Below are 21507 nucleotides of genomic sequence, written 5' to 3'. Positions count from 1 at the left end.
TGGCAGAGATCTGTCTCCACTTTGAAATGCAAAATGCAAGACCTCTTGAAATGGCTTTATTATTAAAGAGTGGATAGTTAAAGTGTTTTGAAACTTAAAAAGAAAGGTGCCTAAAAGTTAACAAAGAGGAAGCTGAAGCAGACCAAGTTACTGTCACTTTCAGTTTCAGGCTCAGGTCCACCTACAGCCAGGCACCGACGTTGCAAGAACAGAAACTGCGCAGACAGGAGGAAAAGCCCATCGGCCTGAGCCCACCAGTACCGCAACTGCTGCTTCGGCCACACCAACACTGCAGCGGTTCGCTCCGTCAGAGCAAGGCTCTGGCCACGGCAGCAAGGAAAGCTACAACGCCTACATCATCTCTCTCGGTCGCACCGTGAACTGGCTACTAACTGTCTATCACTGAACTAATACTGAATTTAAGCTTTTTAGTGACAAGATCCATCACAGGCTCCAGCTGGAGTGCTGAACAGAGCCAGAACACAGAGTACAGGTACTTCTTTGTAAACCACAAGGCTGCAGATCGAAATTTCCAATAAGCAAGCAATAACAACCACCCCAGAACACCACCAGTCCTTCCTCTCAAACATGCCCTCCCTCCCAGCCCACTACTATTTTGGAAATCCATCATCTCTTCTGTGTGTAAAAGGACTTTCCACGTCTCCGGGCAGGAGACGAGAAAATAGGTACAATGCTTATGAGAATAAGTATGAATTACATCTAAATCAAGATAACAGATTTAAGTGACTTAAATAAAATACATGTACATAAAAAAAAAAAAAAAAAGATATATTTGCTCATTTTAGAGAGAAGCTGCCAAGTGTTTACTTGATCTGAACTGTCTCTTGTAGGAAAGGTATTCTGAATGTACCAGTGCACAGCTGGTCTGACCAGCCAGGAAGTTCATGCTGCAAAGGAGTCCGTCTCGGATAAAACGTGTAATCAGGCTCATAGTTCAAGAGACAACTCAATGATGCCATGTAGATATCCGCAAATCTAGAGAGACGTCTGAGGAAGTAAGTTGGATTCTCATCAGTTCTGAATATGCTTCCAAACTGTGCGTTGAAGAAATTCCTGTTCATCTCCCTGTCCCCCAAAAAAAGAAAACAAAGAGAATGAACATACCTGCACACATCTCTCTACCAGCTACATCCAGAACCTGAAGCAAGCAGTTCCTATAATGTGTTCTATGCATTATTCTCCTACCATTGTGCTTCAAAAGACTTAAATACATCACATGAGAAATTTTTGCACATATGTAGCCCAGATCTAGCAACCACAGGAGTGAAGAGGTTCACACTTCTCCCACTAAAACCAGTGATAAGTTGCTTCTGACTTCAGAAACATGACATTTCAAGCTTTGCTTTCTAGAGATTATAAAAGACAACTTTTGCCTTCATCTAAATCCTGATGACATCCACTTGTCCCAAAGATAAAAGACTTTAAATAAAAAAAAACCAAAACAAACCACACACAAACATTTAGCTTAATGTACACAAAAAGCTTAAAGACATCCTGGAATTAACTTCTGTTATTAGTCACTGCCAAGTACCATCCCCATTTTCTTTACTTCCATGTTTCTAGGGAAGGCTGCTGGTGGTACAGCTGCTGGCCTTGCCAACTGTGCATTTCATACACTCTGCGTTTAGGGACGGCTCTTTCACAATAGTAGAGTTTTAGCTCTATTACCTATTTTTGTGACGAGTTCACTGCTAAATCCAGTCTATGGAACCAGAGCCCAGTTTCTGCATATTCTAAAATGTATTGTATGTAATCTTAAGAAATCATCTAAAAAAACTGAAGAGGTGACCTTGATACAGAAAGAAATTTTTAAATCATTCAGAAGTAAAGCTGTGTAATCAATAGCAACAGCTGAACACAGAGAGACATAAGAACTGAGATGAAAAGGATGAGTATTTTACATGATGTCACCCTTTCATACAGAAAACTAACATCTATTCCAAAGAAGGGGAACAGGGAAAAGGGGTTCCTATGCACAAAGGGTCAGAGGGGAGAAGAGCTGCACAAGAGACAGGTAGAATATTACTTTACACAGATAACTTTAGAAGGTCTATAACTACCAGGGAATATAAATCAGGGATGGAGAGAAATTCTGAAGAAACCTGTGGAAGACATCACATAGAACACTCAGCTACCATGAAACACATTGCAAATTCTTCATCTCCCATGTCATACCTCATTTCCTTTCTTTCCTTCTTCCATTCTTCCAAAATCATTTGTGAATCAGGATCACGGTGAACCTGGAATGTAATGTATGGACAACAGATAACTAAGGATGCCCTCGTAAATGAGCCTTTCCACTAATAAACAGCTAACAGGACAAGATCAATGCTTCACAGATCAGTGTACAGAAGTTATCCACATGCATTTTAAACAACCGAAAGCAGGAATCACTCCAGGCTGACCAGTGGAGGATGGGGACAAGATTTTGAGAAAACCCTTATTAACTAGCCACACAAACAATTGCATTTATTTATCTACAGTCAAAATTATGAACTTTAATGAGACAGAAAGCACTTGCAACGTCCATGTCCAGCATTCAGAAACCTGTCTGGATCCCTTCTGCTGTACGAAGCCGATTACACACACACAGAACAAACCTGCATGTGTTCCAGTAATCCTGTCAAGGTTTGCAGCCAGGTCATGGTTTGAATGTACTTCTCTGTGTTCATGATTTTAATCTCCGATCGTAACTCTGGAATAATAGCACCAGTGCGCCAGCCATGCTTCAGGGTCAAATCCTATTTACCAAGAATTACAAGTATTAGTCTTAAAAAGAACTGCTTAAAAGAACTGAAGAATTTGACCATTGTTTATCCCAAAGGGGCACTAATTTAATTGCTTCTTATGTATAAGCAGAAATATTAAACGGCGGGACTTAACTCTGCCAATAGGCAACAGAATTTAATTTCAGAGTAAGCATCAAATGCCACATTTTTAAAGAGAGAGAGAAATAAAGGACACACAAGCACCTACAAATAAGCACTAATTCATTAGATTTAAAACAAACAGTAGGAAATTCCTCTTGTAGATGAGACCTCTGCTGTTGTCAGAAGGATCTGGAGGAAACCATATTTTGAGTTTGTGTTATTTACTCGTACATTCAGCTCACAGAAGGGTCCTATTGGTACCCCCTGCTATCCAAGGCCCTCCTGACAAGTACAGGACACACAGCTGCCACCTGTGCTCCCTCTTCCATTGTGCCAGAAAAGAACAGCTGCGTCTTCCTTCCTTTGTCACTCAGCCTTCTGAAGCACCCAAACTCACTTTTCTTTTTAAAAGCAAATTGGGGCAAAAATGTTAATACTTGCTGCTGCTGAAACATCTTACCACAGCTTGGCAGTGGAAAGTCATACCCAGGCACTCACACACGATCAATTACAAAAGAGTTACGTGGTGGTCACTTACTCTAACAGTTAACAGTACGTCTGTTAGTAAGGTAGTAAGAAAACGTCTGAATAGTGGGGCTACAAACGAAGTAAGATCTCGGGAAGAAAGTAAGTTTACCATTAGTGACAGGAAGATTGCCTCCTGCATTCAAAACAAAAGTTCATTCAGCTCTTATTACACTTGGTAGAAAAGGTCATCCAAATCAGCCACATCCTGAACGTTTGGTTGTCTGTGTTTACTTGACACAATCAGCATCTGGATCAGGAATACAAACTCACACATTCCTGAGCGCAGTTTGTAAACAAGTTAAATGCAAAAAGTGAGATAAAAAATATGGTTGGCCTTTTAAGGCACCAATTTTCTTTACTGCAAGAAAAGCAGTATGGCTTAACTACCAACTCAAATTTTGTTGTATATAGAAATCTCAAATGAATGTCTGTTATATTGAATAACTGGGGAGAAAAAGCAGAAAACTAACAAAAAGCCTCATCTTTTATTCTGTTTTGTGAAAGCAAACTACTTACTGCCAAGTCACTGTAAATGTGATCACCAAAGTAGAGAACCTTAGAGCCCCTCCAGCCAGTTAGCTTCAGAAATTCATACAAGTTACCCTGCGGAAACAACAACAGGTACCTTGTAGCTGCATGCAACTTGCACCTTCACAGGCATGAAAAAGGAATTTAGCACATCCCTAAAAATATTTTCATATCAAGAATCTTGTTCTCAGTTCACATATTATGAATACCAAATCTTACAGGCAATTTCAGAAATACTATCACTTCAAGAGGCAAGTAAACTGCAGACATACAACACCAACAATTAATTTGTACCACTTCGATCATTAAAATAACTGCCTTAAAAAAAAAAAAAAATGTATCTACTCTTTGGAAGCTTTGGATTCTAGGAAATAGGTATTTCAGTTCAAAGAACTGAAAGAGTTTATTGAAAGCATACCTGTTTGTAAATCTGACCTTTCTGCAGCTTGTGAATTTTGTCCCAAAGCAACACTCCTCGTTCATTCACCTTCCGAAACGGTCTAAAATAGAATTATATATAATTGTTACATTGCTGGAGAAATTTTGTCACTTTTTAGGAGGAGATCAAAATTTTAATATGAAAAATATTTGTCTTTCAAAAGGAAAACATGCTCTCTAGTATCTAAACATTTTGTAACAGATAGAAAAAACAAAGCTCCAAAACTTCAGCCTCAGCCAGCGAAATGCAATGTATCTATCCAGTATATCTATGATGTTGGTAACGGAATTTGAGAACAACTGTTAAGAACTAAGGCAGGGATCCCCAACGGAGGGGAAGAAACAGCATGAATTGTCTGCCATTAAAGAGGAGAGATGAGAACACAAAAGAAGTGAACAGGTGTAACAATCTTGTCAGTACCTCATTTTGTACAACTGAACAACTCAAGATGAAGGGGGCAGAGGACCAGGGGCAAGACGTATAGCAAAGTTCTTCTTAAAATTAAATGAAAAAAAGTAAAGTGAAAAAAAATCCCACCATCCAAATTAAAACACTTCATAACACATTCTATAGCCTTATATGGAATAAGCTGCTTGAATCATTTTTTACTGACTAAATACCCACCTTCGCTTATCATTGAAAAAATTTGGCTTTTCAGCCTGTACAATGACCACATCAAAGAGATCCCTCCAGTCCTTGCCGACTATGAACTTCATGCCTTTGTCCCTAAAAACGACAGAGGGGATATTAACAGTGGAGCATAACAGAAATGCAGTTATCTGTGCAATATAATGAACCACATTCAAGAACCCCATCCTCCCCATCCTTTAAAGACATATGGTTGAACAGCAAACAGTTGTTCACTTACACAAAGCTACTGGGACTGTTTGTGATGAGAAACATCTTCTTGCCATGATCAGCCAGCTTTGCTAACACGGCACGAGTTTGTTCGGCATAGCAGATGTATTTCTCTATGAGGATTGAGGAAAATATTAATTAAAAATGTTTTTCACAAGCATTTTCTCTGCATTCAACCAAGAGTTCAGAACATGAGGTTATATTAACAAAAGCACCTTAGGTAAGTGGAAATACCTCTTTCAAGCTTTAAAATTTAGAATATGTAATCTTAAATAAGGAAGCCAGAAAGATCATTATACTATGAGTGAAAAAAGCTTTGATAGGTGACCTCATTAGTACTTACCGATATCTGCTTCAATTGCTCTGTACATTATTCCTTTGATGTGGACGTCCCTGATCGAATCCTGTCAGGAAAGCAAGAGAGCACTAAAGAACTGAAAGATCTTTTCAAGTATAAAAACCATGCTCACTGCATAGCAGTAGTAATTTGTTTTTAAAACAATTCCTTTCTCTGAACTACGCTTTCAGCTTTACAGAAATGCCATGTGATGTTTATGGTACATTTGTCACCACTAGATAAAGAGTAAAACATACTTCAAACTTTTGGAAAGTACAAAACTGTGTAGCACAGGGCCTGTTTTTACGTAACAACTGTGAGAGGGTGCTCAGAAAGGTGAAGTGGGGTGAAAGCCCTCTGCAGAAGCAGAGTCATCGCAGATTTCCAATGACCTTTGGAGCAGAACACATTCCTTTCCCCTTGCAAAAAAAACCCAAAAGCTTTAAGTCAGACAGATTTTAGATTACGATCACTCACAAATGCCCTGGTTATTTAAAAAATAAATTTATGAACACATGAAAGAAGCTAAATGTTTAAGCAAAGTCCTCATAAGACACTGAAGGCATTTGGCAGCTCTCCTGAGCCAGCTCTGCACCAGAAAGCTTTGTTTAGGACAGCGGTACTGCCATTTTGGTACTTACATGGGGTATGTCCTAAAAATCCTCAAAAAACACCGCTATACGGCTTCCAAAAATGTTGGTAATGCTAAGCAGTATGGAAGTTTCTACAAACATTTCAGCAGAAATCACAAGAACTAGCCTTCTGACTCTGTGTAACCATAGGCATAAGGAAAAACCACTCTGGAGGTCAGAAGTTTCTTAAAACCTATCTGATCTACTTGAGAAAGTGGGAAATTCAACATTCTGATACATCACATACATTGAAAAACTACACAAGTTTGATACATGTCAACAAGGAGCCAGAAAAAGGTTTTGGGTGGAAAGTCTGTGCAGAAAAATACCATCAGCTTGGCCATGACCTCTTCTGTTCTTAAATAACCATGACACAAAATTATCTTCTCTGCAGAATACATCCTGAGGAATCGAGAGAGTCAAATTACTCTAGACATTATTACTAGACTTTTTTGGAGGATGAAGAGAGGAAAATAGGCAAAACAGATATGCCAAAAGCAAGAGCCAGCAAATGATCATACATAAGCAAAGATACAGAGGCAGTACAACTGAAAGCTCCAAACTGGAATTCCCTATAGCCTCTTAAAATTTCTGCTAGTGAGAAAAGTGTATGTTTAATAATAATCAAAAGAAGCTTTATCAATATACAAGAGCTTCTTCACTTTCCTCCTATTCACCCCTCAAACCCACAAAAAGAGCAATAGCCCTAGAATGTCACATTTAAAACAAATACCAAATTATTCTGTACTTCTTTTCCAAGTATGTTTTTATGGTTGTATAGAAATAATTACTCTATAAAAAATTCTAAAGTTGAGACATTTCACTGGAGCTGAAACAACAGGTTGAAGCTTCCTGAAGTGCTCAGAGAGAAGACGCACAAATGTAGAGGTTTACCTAAATCTTCAAAGCAAGTACCTTGACATCTTTGTACAGATGAACAGGCTCATAGTCTATGTTGTTTTTCAGAAAATATTCATTCACACAAGAAAGGAGTGTCATTTCTGGCAAGGAAAATATATCCATGAATTGTTTCATTGTGTTTCCTTGTGAGCTCTACAGGGGTGGGAAGAAAAAAGAAAGAAAGAAAAAAAAAAGGTCAGGCATTTCTCAGATTAGAACACTGTCATTCATTCAGTGTAAATACTTCAGCTTAGTTGCAGATATTCAGCTTTTGCCATCGCTGCTCACATTGCTTTAGATTCTTTTTGAACTAACAGACTTTCAATACCGTAACTCCAAAAAAAGTGTTGGCTTTATTTTAAGAATTAATCATGACTCATTACTCTTAAGAGCAGTATTTCAGTTTATAAACACATAAAAGACAGTGCTCAGCTAAAAGTCAAGAGAAGAACTTAGAGACCTTCACTGGAAGTCTGCACTTCTATAAATAAGAGTCACTGGGTATTGCGATGGAGGGTAGAGGTTTTGTTATTTGTTTTGTTGGGTTTGGTTCAGTTTGGGTTTTTTTTAATAAGTGGAAAACTGATTAGGACTGCAAAACAATTTACCTCCTTGAAAAGAGAGAATAAAAAGTTGTAAGAATCTTCAATAGCTAAAGCAGCAACAGAGGAAAGATGTGTAGTCTGCAAAAGCTGTAAGTATATTTAAGTTTCACAAAAGTAGAGAATTTTATTATACAGGAGCAAACACAAACCAAGTACTTCAAGAAGAGTGCCAGTGCTTGGTCACCCTCACAGTAAAGGAAGCATTTCCTGATTTTCAGAGGAAATCTCCTGTGTTTCAGTTTGTGCCCACAGCCTCTTCTCCTGTCACTATCCTTTCCAAGATAAAAGAAAGCATAGAGCTGCAGAGACCAAGGCATCCCACAGGGAATGCCAGGGCGATATTCAGAACTGCTGCAGAAACCAGATTTGGGAGTTCTAAGTTCAGCTCCTTAAAATAAGAACAAGTGCGAGAACAACAAAATGTTCCACAGCACAAAGAAGGGCCTTTCACATCAACATGGTATTAACATCCATAATTAAAAGGAGTAAAATGCACTTGTTTTTTACCAAAAAGACAGCACTGTTCTTTGTTCGGGAAGGAGGACGGAACCTACCAGCAAGATCAACTTTCCCCACAAAGTCAAATTCTAAACTTAAAAGCTTTATCTTTTATCATTCATTTACTGTCACTCTGCCAGCTTGTATGCGAGAGATGCCTCCGTACGTTCACTTGCTGCTCCATCAGCTAAGCCGTCAGACCACCACGAAGGAGTGCATAGCTGGGGTAAGGCACCAGATATGGTTCATTTCACAGCCTTTATCAGATTTGCTGTGCAACACTGAGCAAGTCACCTGATTTTTCTATGTTCCCCTTCTCTGTATGTCCGACTGGGCAAGGAAACAGTGAAAGAAGAAACTACAGCGAGCAGGAGAATGAAAAGATATTTGCCGCTTCGGAGGGCAAACCTCACATCTAGCACTGTAAGTCAATCATGTATTGAGAAAAATATAACTGCTATTAGGAACAAGAATAAAATGCAAACACCACTATCTCCTTCCAAAAAAAAAAAATTAAAAAATAAAATCATTTTTAAAGAGCAGTTTGTGGTTTTATGGTTTTACCTTTCCATAGAAGTCACTCATTTGTTCTAAAGGGACATGGGAACCATCATACATTGCAATGACTTCTTCATCTGGGACAACACTGAGGCCTCTGGAAAACAACATCAGCTTTAGTTCAAAAGCCAGATTAAAATTTTCAAGTAACTACCAAATGAAAGTCTGACAGATTAACACTTAGATCTGAAGCTTATTAAAATACGGATAATGTCACAGGAACACTTTAGTCTGCAAGTTAAAACAGCATCTTTCCTTACCAAACAAGTAACATTTTAACAGGCTGAGGCACACTGAACACATTCCAATTTTAAGTCCTTTTTACTTTCTTACAGGAAAAGAGCTAATTAGTCTCCATTGAAACTATGCCTCAAGGGCTTGTAAGAAGTAGTTAGAGCTTCCAGTTTCTTAACACAAAGTAATTCCTCACTCTACCTTTGTTTCATACAGCACTGATGATGTGATAGTGTTTAAACCAGATTATTCTGCAGCATGACCTTGAAGATTCAAGTGAAAGAAAAACATACACAACCTTTAACTAAATAAGAATTTCTTTTAAACCATATCAACAGTTCAGCATCCAAAAATTTAAGATTACTTGAAAGATTGTTGACAAGTAATCAAAATATAAAAATATAACAAAAAATGGGGAAGGAGGAGACATCATCTCTCCCCAGAGTTTCTTGTATCAACTATTAAGAGATTAAAGGCTTTGTTTTGGTTTGGAATGTTTAGAGTATTAAGCATCTTGCACTACAGCATCTAAAACACTGCAGGCATGCAAACATCCTCACCAGAGGACACAGAAGTGCGGAGGCTTTGCTTAGGATTAAAGAACACAAATGAAAACGAGATCAGCTGGCCCTTTTCTTCTAAACCCACTTACGGCATTTTGCAGCCTTGTAAAACAGACAATTATTTCAGTGCCTCCCTTTTTTGGTCTTACCCAGAAGCACTGCAAGGCATTTAAAAATTAATTAATAAGCCTAGTAATTTCAGTGTTTAGTATCCAGACCAGCTTTGCAGTGGAAGGGCATGATACATGAACTTCCTCAGGACTGCTATGGCAGCAGAGTCCCATGTTCACTAGCTCCTTTACTGCACTTCTCCATGCTACATTGACTTGTACATAGCTCCGTGCTACTACTGGTAGGACTCCTCCGTTTGAGTTAGCACTGTGCACAAACAAGCTGGACAATAATTTGGTTTTGTAGTGTATAGAGTTCAGTATCACCTACTCCACAGCAGTAAACACAAAGAAATGCAACCAAAATGTTAAATGTCTACCAAGTAATACAATCAGAATTGAGAAGGACAGACTCATCTTCTAGTCTGCAGACAGCTATACCAAGTGGCATCTGAATACGCTCAAGCAAGCGCTTGTGGATCAGGAGCTACTTAAGGACAAATCAGAAGAGGACAATAGACATACATGAAATACACAGAGAAGCGATGACCGTGTAGGCAAAGCTGTAGAATAGTTTTACCAGAAGACCCATAGTCTTGACACAGCTCACGATCCAGCTGTATAAATACAAAGATTATTTTATTCCACTAACGTCACTGAAAGCGTCACAGTTCATCTACAGCAGTGCTCCCACTGCTGCTCCTGGAGACGTGTGTCGTTAGAGGGATACCGGAATTGCTTACACCTCTCAGTGCAAACGAGGCCGTATGTTTGGGCAAGCCCTGCTACTTTCAGTGGTATAAGTGACCTACATACATACAGACCACACAGAAGGTTAAAACTAAAATCTACAGATAGGCAGCAACTGACAGCAAAGCTCAGTGTTTGTATAGAAGAGAAAGGTTTTCTTCATTTTGTTTGAAGTAAGATTGAGTGAAATGGTAGCTTTCACTCTCTCTCACACACACTCATAAGCACCAAGACGTGTGGCCTAGCAGTCTGTTCACAATCACTTTGGGTGATGTGGCGAACAAGGGACACCAGCTCTTCAATAAATCTCAACACCTTTCTAGAGTTTTCTTGTTCTGACTTTGGATGTGCCTTTTGTATCAGGAATTGACAGCAACAGTGATCTTCTGCCTTTTCATTCTGTCCCACTCTGAACGATAAGGCAACACTGCTGATGGACTCACTACCTGTTTACCTCCTCATCTAGGTCACTATATAGTTCCAGTCATACCATTCTTCTTCCTGACATCACCTCTCAAAGCCTTCAGTCTCTTTTTTGCTCCGCCCATCCAGGTGTTTGGAGAAATAACATGCAGATGTGATGCTATCTTGATTACCAACTGATTAGGGCACCATCAACACATGCCATCCTCTTGTCCCTTCTATCAACCTTCCTTCTGGTGCTCTCACACATACATGTTTCCATTCATACCAATCTTAACATTTCTACTACGTACCTCTACAGATAAACATAGCTTTGATTATTCCACCCAACCTTTCATCTAGCAAACTTGCATTTTTCACAGTGAAAAATGTAAAAACATGACAGTTTTTTTTAAATTAATCTTACAATCAGTTATCTTCACAATCTTACAATCAGTGATCTTCACACCGAGTTCTCTGGTTGCCTCCTACCCCTGCATAAATGATTCTTTCGAAAACCACGGGAACAGGTTTTGTCAGTTGAAACACACAATAATTACATCAGCACGTATAAAACATACAAATAAATGGTATAAAGTTTCAGTCAGACTCTGATGATATACACAGAGCACATTGCTTTGGCAACTTTAGATAGCTACTACGTTGACAGCATGAGCCTAAAGCTGGACCATGCCATCTTATTTCCTCTTTCCTTCCGTTCCTCTCCACTCTCCCAAAGGGCATCTCGGACTAAGTCATAAAAGAACAAATCAACGACTACGGCTGAATCATCTATCTATCTGCCCGACTGGCAAACAAAAAGAAGTAACAAGCACGGTATTGTAATTTCATGCTACCATATACAGTTCCCCATAGTAAATCACTTGAAGGTTGCATTATCTTTTGGCCCTGGAAGAAGTTTTTGTCCAATGACATCAAGAAAGGTGCTCGGGCTTCCTGTTTAATTTAAAACCTGGTTTCAAGCACGGTGTTCATGTTAGTCAAAGGCGTACTGCTTCTCTACGGCAAACTGAGTCACACTAAGAACTCTCCTGTCAAAGATCACATACAGTATGTCTATATCACGTTAACGAGGCACAGCACAATTTTACATCAGTTCAGTAAACTCAGAAAGCGTCATGCTGTGCAGACACAAAGCAGTTCTGCCCCATTCTGCAAGTATGATGTGATTGATGTGCCCAAATTTAAAAGCTCTGTGCAAACACAGCAAGACCTCTCAAGTGTCTCCACAACCACACCAAAGTCATGCTAACAGGCACTCTGTGCCAATTATTTACACAGAAAGCAACAGCAGAGAAGTCATCAGGGTATTTTTAGACATCTTTCAGCACAATTTAACAGCCGGAAACAAGGCGAGTCAGCACTATGTGACCAGTCAGCTTGCCAACTTCACCAGCTCTGAACTGGGGAATCAGCTATAGTATATCAGCCACTACACGTGTGCGCGTCTGTGTGTACACAGAGCTGCAAAGGAACCCCCTTCCAGTGAGACTGCAACGTTCATTCACGTCTGGGCTTTTCAGGGCACTGTTCCTGATACGAACCTAGACATATACTAGTGAACGCAACTAAGAGGTTCAAAAAATAAGAGTATACATTTTTATTATAAATAGGAAATAACTTCACCCACCTGTAAACTGTTCCCAGCTGAATATAATGAAAAGCATCAATCTTCATTAACAATGCCTTGCAGGGGAAAAAAAAAAAATTACCAGTTTTTATCACGTTAACAATTTGACATGAAATTATAAAAATCAAAACAATTTTACCTATAATCTTTCTGTCTCAAGAACACCTGAGCACCTTCACTTCCATTTCCTTCAAAGATTCCAAAATACTTTTATCAACAGCTTTTACCTAGGGCTTGCTAAATCACCAAGGAAACACTGCCCGGTGACCTAAGCTAAGTCACGAAGAAATAACTTTTCCTACTAGCAGATGACTGCTTAGGTTTATTCTGTTGCACTCTTAAGTTGTCTTCCCTCACTCGCATCCACCATGAGAACAAAACACCCAAAATATCTTCTACTTAAGAGCTATTTTAAAAAATAATAATTAAAACAAATCAAGCTTGCTATGAAAGGGAAAAGTATGAAATAAAATCCTTACACATCAACGCAGAGTAAAAAGTTGGAAAACTTAAAAGGACTATTTATTTTCTTTGGCCAGGTTCTCAGCACTACATAACTCATCGCAAAGTTATTTATACATACCCGGTGTACATCATAATGAAGTCCTCTGATTGCAAAATTTGGATCATAATCATATTTTCTTATCTCTGCAGGATACTAAGAAAAAGAGAACAATGATTTTATTTTAAATCTGTAACAAAAACAAATAAAAAATTGTTTCTGAAGAATTTTAAAAGCCTATGTTTTCTATGCTTCTCATTTTCACTAGTCATCAAAAGGTTTTTTGATAAGTTGGTGAGATTTGCAAGAACGTATGTACGGTGCAAGACAAGTCAAACATTTTTCCGAAATCTAAGGTCAATGTTTTAAATCTAAGTCAAGCACAGTACCTAAAGCGGACATCCAGGTACTCTGTAGTGATCAACTTTGAACATTAGCCTCTTGTTCAAAAGGTTATTTTAATATATGAACCTTTGAAAACAAACTAAATTTTTTTAACTTCCTAAAATTTAATAGCTGCATTAACTTGCATTGTGAAGTCTCCCCATGAAGCAGCACAGAGTTCCCAACACAACCTTCTAGCTAGAAACCCAAGAACGTGCCCTAATTTACAAAGATACCTGAACTTTACTGCTCACTTCTATTGAAAGAAAAAGCAATACATCATCAATATTAACAGGAGAAAAAAAAAAAAAAAAAAAATTGGCATTTTCAAGAAACAAAAGCAGCACAGCTATCTGTTTGATCCCCTCAGTGTGAATCATACTCCTGAAACGCAGCCCCCAGAGGTGTTTAAAGATACGGTGCACTGCAAATAAACACAGATGGGGACAAATGAAGAAGAAAATTCACAACGGCTAATGTTACCAGGAGAAGCCAGGCTTCCCTAATGGGGACTTTCCTCAAGGTACAGTGTGTCACAATGATCAGATCCCAAAAGCAAGTCAGGCATTAAATGCCGTCAGGGCGAGTCACTTCAGGAGAACACCACAGTGGCCCACTTGTATTTACCCCATACAGCACTTGTAACACCGCGTTTTTCAGTGATGCACTTGAATATCTGTGTCATATTATCTTTCCTCAGGTTCTCTATAGATAGCACGGGCAGCTCACACCACCCATTAGAGAGTTTTCTAACCTTTTTCAGGACAAGCCCATTTTCGGTCAATTGTCATTTTGTCCTGCTTTAAGCACAGGTTAGCCATGAAAAAAAAATGTTAGGTGTGTGCCTTGGGCTAAAAGTTCTGTTCATTTCTTTTTAAAAGGTAAAAGGCTTCAGTCATTTCTGACAAGGCCTGAGAAAACTATGAGTTCTTTGATTAACCAACTGAAAAGTAATCCTTCATTTCCCTCCCACAGGCTACAGCAGTCTTAGAACTCGACAAATGTTTCTCAGGCACATTTTCCACCTTCTCTACAACAGTCTCCATATATATATGGCTAATTTACAAGCCTTCAGGGAAAAAAAAAAAAGATTATATGGCTTCAACAGAGGCTCTAGCTACTTTTACAAAAAAATAAATAAATAGCAATTTCTCCACAAAGTTATTTACGCTGAAGAGGACTTGCTCTGCAACTGCTGTAGATTGTGCTTGTACTGAGCAGAGACATGGACAGTTAAAGAAAGTAGTCCTTTCTCCTAACTTCTGAACTATCATCCCTAATACCACTTTCAGCAAACAAAGGGGAGGCTACTGATGTGAATAAAGAACAGCATCAATAGCCTACAGACAGGGAAGATGTGTAGATTTGGCCAGAGAACATGAAGCAGAAGAGACAAGGGTAAACATCAGGGGAAGATAAAGAAAGTGATCAATTAAAACTACCATGTACTGCACATGCCCCAAAGCAGTCACATAAAGCACAAACAAGGAAATTTGTTTCTGAGTTTTTCAAATTTCTGCACACTTAACTTTTCTACTTTAATTTATTCTACTAGAAGGCTGTGTTTTTGTATGCATGCCAGCACATATGAGAAAAAGACTGAGCCTACCTTGGCACACAAATCGAAGCTTCCTTACAGGCAAAAAAAAAAAAAAAAAAAAAAATATTGCACTGTTTGCTTACCCTACTCTTGGTAGGGATACACGTATCTGGACTGAAACAGTAATCCAGATAAGATGGCACGAGGCCTGTACATTAGGATAGAAAAAAAAACGAGCAAGAGTTTACATTCAACACCTCCTGCCACTTCTGAGATTAGCATTAAATTGATGTTTATTCTCTTGGACACACTTCAAAATTCCTTACTTCCTACACTGCATTTTGCAATTTCTGATTACTTACCTCACGCTGTCATAATCAAAATTGGCCATCTTTTTGGGTTGACTGTGACAGTCATAATGGACATTGCTATCTAGAAATTTTTTCTAATGTTAAAAGCAAGAAAAACATCAACAGTATAAGCAGCTACAGAGACAGAATTAATAAAAACTGCTGTCCCTCAATAAATTCCAACAGGAGATGACATATTTCAATAAGTGGTCTCAAAAAGTAATTAAAGCTTCATTTACTAGAACTCAAGAGATTTTGATAGAGACAAACTGGAAAGTTTTAACTACCTGAATTCATTTGTAAATACAGAGCCCCATTTGAATTTTTATCTACAAGAATTAATCTTGACTTCTATAGTAACACTGTTTTTTGCAAGAACCATGTAGCTTTAGTAAAGTGTATTTACACATCCTACAGAAATTGCTACCAAGACATGCCAAAATCTTAGGGGGATCAAGTTGTGTACGCTTGTAGTGCCCATGAAATTTTGTTTGTTCTTCCAAGGATATTTATAGATGTTTATATATAGCTCCTAACCTTTAGATTCAAATACGAAAGTAGAATAACATCACCCATTCAGATTTAGGTTGTCTAAAATACACAAGCTGTTTTATTAATCAAGTTACTGTGTGGATTCTTTGTCTTTTATTTTCCTGCAAGTCCTACAGTTCAATAAACTTGCCTCTTTCAGTCCACGTCTTCTTTGACCTTCTTCCCTGCAATACCCGCAGTTTGCCAAGTCACCCATCCACCTCCTGCTTCCTGACACACAGTAACTTCTCCCATCCCCAAACTATGCCAACGACCAGCTCCCAGGCTGCTTGGATGTCAACTGGTCACCAATGCAAACACGCTACGTGGTGAGACAACAGGGCAGTGCTCCCTTTTAGGAGACCACTGAGCTGAACACCTACTTGGGTGTCTCTTGCATCCAGCCTCCGATTACAGCGTCACTGCCCCTTCAGCTAACTCAGCTGAAACGCCGGGCGCATACAGAGCACCCCGCGAGCACACAGTGCAGTCAAAGACCTCCTACGAGGTCAGGCTAAAAATATTTCATATGGAAATTAATCACTGCACTCACGGCAACGCATAAAACAGAGTGACGGTAACTTTGAAGTTTCCTATTTATTAGGACTCCAATAATGGACAATCAGGAAAAAACAAAAACAACCCACACCCCTACCACCACATCAAAAAAATAAAACAAATAAAACTATTCCTTAACAGTGAAAAAACAAAAAAAAACCCACACCACCACATCAAAAAACAAAACAAATAAAACTCTATTCCTTAACAGTGGAAAAACCACACCACCACATAAAAAAACCCTCTATTCCTTAACAGTTGTCAGACTGCACTCTGCTCAAAACTGCAGCTGAGAACAAACCAAGGCTGCTGTGGTTCATATGTAGCTGTTGTACAAAATGTACTATAAGGGAGCCAAGCTAGGACTGAGGCGTGAAAAGGTGAGTTATGCCTCTCTCAGATATTATTTAATATACTCTTTATTCATAAGTTTATCGTTATTCCATTAATTTTACTTACCCGATGCTCATTAATAAGAAGATCTCGAGCAGCATTGAAGATCAGCGTGTGCAGATGTTTAGAATAAAAGACCAATGTGTAGTCGTAATCAAAACCATAAATTTCAATGTCTGACAGGCTCATTTCATTGTTTGAAAAAATAGCATCCGGATTCAGCATGTTACTCATAATCGAAGGAACCAACTCTGGGAACAAGGGAGAGGGGAAAAAAAAAAGTTATACCAGCCTTGTAGTTTTATTTAAATAAATAGATAGAAATCCATTAGCAATTCCTAAATACAGATAAATGATGATGGAAACTATCAAACTAATTCACAGTAACCAGCTAATCCTTAACAATATGATGCTATTGAAAATGCTGTCCCTAACTTGTCTTGGTGACCCATAGTTTTTATGTGAAGCACATTCTTCTCTGTACAGTTCAAGTAGGACAGAGGCAGCATTTTGGCATCTTGCTCATCAGAGAACTCCAGACTCAATATATACAACTTTTTGCTAACTGCTACACATTCTTTACTGCTTTTGAAAATGAACTTTGGAGTTGCAAGAGGATAGTAGTAGTAGTAGTAATATTATTATATGATAATAATATTATTCTTCTCCTCCCTTTAACTTGGTCTAGCTTCGGTCCCAGAAGCTGAACTGACATTGCTTTAATTTCTCTTGCTTCATCATTTCAAGGTTACCCGATTACTCAATTTCAGCTCAAATAAGTAAACTTCATGTGATTGCCATACTGTCCAAACAACAGTTACATATATATTGCTATGCTTATTAATCTTCTAGCAAATCAGGAAACCAAAAATATTCCGCTTATTCTGTATACACACATACCTAGGGTGTGTAAATCGCTTCCGTTTTTAAGGGTATGTGTCTCTTGATGTTTGTTTTAAAAGTATACTGAGAAGTTAAGACCGCTTATATAGAGCCATAATATATGAAGCAACTTCAGGGCCAACACCAGCATGAGTATTAAGGACCTCTGAATTTCTTGTTTAGAAAACTTGAAAGAGCAACATTAGGAGGCTAAATGCTACCCTCCTGGAAACATAAAACATGAGCATGTTTTCCTTCCTTTCCTTCCCATATACTATCTTTACAATCCAGCCTCCCCTAATAGTGGGGGGAAAAAAAAAAAAAAAAGGGAACTCATCTTAAATCTGTACTTGGAAGGGTGAGTTTAAAGGAAACGTGCTTTGTTTGGTTACTTTCTACATATAAGTCTAGAAGGACTTGGTCAAGCTTATCTCAACACCTTCAGCTCTGAGGACAGATACAGTACGTGCTCCACCATGGGAGGAAGCCATCTCAACAAGGCAGGCAGTCCAGATCTGTTAGAAAAATAGCACCCCTTTTGAAAACTCTGGCCAACTCATAGAAAGGGAAAAGACATTTCTTTTGTAAAAGCAACGCCTTACACTGCTGCACAGTTGACAGGTAGATACAACAAGAAAGTAACACGGATGCCCGGTAACAGATGGTAATCTGAAACCATTCAACTTTTATCAGATGCAGATACCCAAGTCTTTTAATTTTTGAGAGACAGAAAAGCAGTACCACTGAGTTTAATTCCAAGTTTAAAATAAAGTCCCGCACCTCTTTCACCAAAAAAGATCCCAGGAGTTCTCCATGCTTAAGCTGACATGAAAAGCTGTATCTTTCACTTCAGGGGATTTAACGAAATAAGCCTCAATCAAAACATTAGCTCCTATCTCCAGTCACTGCTTATAGTAATACAGGAGATAAATGTAATGCTCAGTTGAGGTAACAAAATAATCAAATGCAATTTGACATGCTGCTATTAAGGTAAACACTCTTAATCTATAAAAAGGGTCATGAATCATTTAATTAACTTGAAGTCATAACCATAGCTTTGAGTGAACTTCCAAAATCACATCATAACATCCTTTTCTGTAGTATAGTTAAAGGATTTTTTTCAAATGGCAATTGTGCAGCCTGGTGAGTCAACATTTGTTTTAAAACTAAAAATATTTATGTATCTTTATATAGATATAGAGATAAAGATATTTCAGATTTAAAAAAGCTTGACTAGCACCTGTCTGAAAACAGACAGTACAAACACTTTGTAGCTATCAGACATTCCGGCTGGCAGACAGCATCCCAAGTGCTATGAACCTTGGGTCAAAAATCAGGACAGCTTTGTCATTTTAACACTGCAAAGAACTGAAACATCACATACTTGAAGCCACTGGGTGACTTGGGCTGTAATAAAATACTCAATTATTCTAGAAGCGCTTGCTTCGTCTTTCGCCAACCCACACCCACTGACTGACTTATTTTCTCTAACATTACTCTACTCTGTAACCTCAGCTCTGAAATATTATTTGGGTGTGGTTTAGAACAAGAAAAAGTTAATTCCAGAAACAGGAAGAGAAAAAGAGATTCAAAATAAAAGGCATTTACTCTCTTCTTCCTACCCCTTATCCTACCCTTCAAAGTCCATAGCGTTCTTCTGAGACCTCTAACACGGCTCCTTATCTCACCAGTGAAACGCTGTCACTATTTTATGTTTGCAAATGCCATGTTTGCACCCAGGACAGCGAAGTCACAGTTCATGCTCAAGACTCTTAAGTGCAGGATAATACAGTAATTTCCTTTTTCATTATTATTTTTTAAGGGCAAAACATGCAAGACTAAAGCATTATCCATTGCCGCTACAGGACAAGCTTTCCCACTCGATGCTGCGGAACACACGCTGCCTGTTCCTCTTTCAGCTCTCTGAAAAGACCACGTATTCAAGCACCTTGGCAATCATCTCCCCACCACAGCGAGGGCAGAAGGAAGCAAGCTTCAAGCAAGTACTCAGCCCTCGACTTCTTGCCGGGCTGAAGAACGGCGCTTCCCAGAGCCATGCCCGTACCATCACCATTTTACCCTGGCTTCGATGCTCCACAGTATTTAAATGGAACCATAAGCAAAACGAAAAGTGTCATCCAAAACTTCACAGCGTTTTATCTTTTCGGAAGAGCAGCCCATTACCGAAAGCCCCTCAAACAGGCGACCCGCTTCCTGATTTTCTTTTTACATTCGCTCTTCTCCACGCAACACACCCCCAACGCCGGCCGCTGTCCCAAAGGCTTCCTGCCCAAGGCACTCCCCGGCGGGTCAGGCGGGCGGCGGTCTGCCGGGCTCGCCGCTTCTCCGCAGCCGCGGAAGACAAAGGGGCAGCCGCCCCCAGCAGCGCGTGTCCGCCGGGTGTCCGGCCCTCAGCACCCACCGAGGGGACGGTCCCGCCCGCGCTCCCAGTCTGGCACCGGAGACCACCGGAAGGGACAGCGCGTTGACACCGGAGCCGCGCTGACTCCGGGAGCGCACGGCGGCTTCGCCGGGCGCTGCGGGACGGACCGACGGCCGCTCGCCACGGCGACCCGTGAGGAGAAACCCACCCCGGGCGGAGAGGCGCACGGCCCCCTCCACCCGCGCCTCGCCCCTCGAACCCTTCATGCCGCCGCATCGGCTCCCGCGGGGTTCGCCATTCCCCCCCCTCCGAACAAACATCACGCACCGATCCGCTCTAAGACCGGCGGCTCTCCGACCTGCGGCAGGGGGAGGAGTGGCCCGGCGGGCGAGCCGCGCCGCTGCCGCCCGGGGGCCCCGCGCCCCGACCCGCCGCTCACCCTTGGTGACTCTCTTGGCCTCCTTGTAGCGCGACCACAGGTAGCTCTTCATGTCGGGCGGCGGCGGCTGCCGCCGCTGCTGCGGGGCCACGGTGCAGTAGGCAGCGGCCCCCGCGGCGGGCAAGGCCGGGCACCGCCGCCCGCCCGCCCGCCCCGCCGCCAGCACGGACCGCGCCGCCGCCGCTGCCATGCTCCGCTCCGCCGCTCAGCCCCACACCGTGCCGCTCCGCCGTCGCCGCCGCCGGCTGAAGTCACTTCCTCGGGCCCCGCCCCGGGGCCGCGCCGAGGCGGGAGGCGGGACTCGGCCCGGCGGCGGCAGGTAGCGCCGTCCCGCCGCGCACTGGCGGGCTGAGAGCTGGGGCGGGACCGGACCAGACCTACCGGCGGGCGGCGGCGGGTAGTGGCCGCCCGTACACTGGCCGCTCTCTTGCCTCGCCTCCACCGCGCCGGGGGCACAGGGAGGCTGGAGGCTTTGCTTCACCGGGAAGCGGCTTTGGAAGGGCCGACCGCAGCAGGCGTGCCCCGCGGGGTGTACCCCGGGGCGGCTGGGGCCCGGCCCTTCGGTCCGCCATCCCCAGCAGGGAAAGCAACTTCCCGCCGGTCTGTAACCTCCGGCGGCGTTTTGTAGCAGCTGCTGAACGCTTATCGCTCCGTTCAAGGTCAAGTGCAGCCCTGAGGGGAACGTCCCCTGACTTCATGCCTCCGCTGCTCCTCGGGTCTCTCGCTGTGCTAGGAACTGCCTGGGATTCTTCCACGACAAACACATCCACAGCAAATACTTACTTTTCCAGACAATGTGCAGGTTTGAGTAGTATATACACCTGCTTACATCTGTGAAGAAAATAAGCTCAAAACATAAACTGGATATAAAATGCATAATATAAAGAATACCATGAAATCCTACGGCTGTTTTGAGGCCTCCATCTCCTTGTGAAATACTTCCTACTGATAGCTGTAGGGACCCTGGCAGTCTGAGAACTTTAGCCATACCTATTAATAATTGTAAAAAAAAAAAAAAAAAAAAAATACTAGATGATGCGTAGCTGAAGAAGAACAAAGAC

The 21507-nt window shown here is 40.9% G+C and overlaps 1 protein-coding gene across 1 annotated transcript; it reads right to left on the bottom strand.

The window, feature by feature from the left end:
* Positions 1–614: 614 nt before the first annotated feature.
* NT5DC3 (5'-nucleotidase domain containing 3) lies at positions 615–20636 on the bottom strand. The gene is made up of 14 exons (XM_086610299.1): positions 20447–20636; positions 16809–16993; positions 13068–13142; positions 12485–12540; positions 8781–8871; positions 7129–7266; positions 5588–5648; positions 5255–5357; positions 5011–5112; positions 4366–4447; positions 3936–4022; positions 2622–2762; positions 2197–2261; positions 615–1086 (listed from the first exon to the last, which is right to left on the bottom strand). Exons 1-14 carry the CDS (start codon positions 20634–20636, stop codon positions 825–827), a joined length of 1638 nt encoding a protein of 545 aa, XP_086466425.1. The 3' UTR covers positions 615–824.
* Between the last annotated feature and the right edge of the window lie 871 nt (positions 20637–21507).

This window comes from Tauraco erythrolophus, chromosome 4 (genome assembly GCF_009769465.1).
Source record: "Tauraco erythrolophus isolate bTauEry1 chromosome 4, bTauEry1.pri, whole genome shotgun sequence".
Classification (NCBI taxonomy): Eukaryota; Metazoa; Chordata; class Aves; order Musophagiformes; family Musophagidae; genus Tauraco; species Tauraco erythrolophus.
This window is presented reverse-complemented; position numbering and strand designations above follow the sequence as displayed.

Bases quoted from the DNA above. Each gene is read 5' to 3' on its own strand.
- NT5DC3 (XM_086610299.1), bottom strand. From the start codon at position 20,636: ATGGCAGCGGCGGCGGCGCGGTCCGTGCTGGCGGCGGGGCGGGCGGGC. The intron at 2,763-3,935 runs GTAAGTAGTTTG...CTTGGTAAATAG, and splicing joins ACATTTACAGTGACTTGGCA to GATTTGACCCTGAAGCATGG. The intron at 1,087-2,196 runs GTATGACATGGG...TTTGGGGGACAG, and splicing joins AAGGAAAGAAAGGAAATGAG to GGAGATGAACAGGAATTTCT.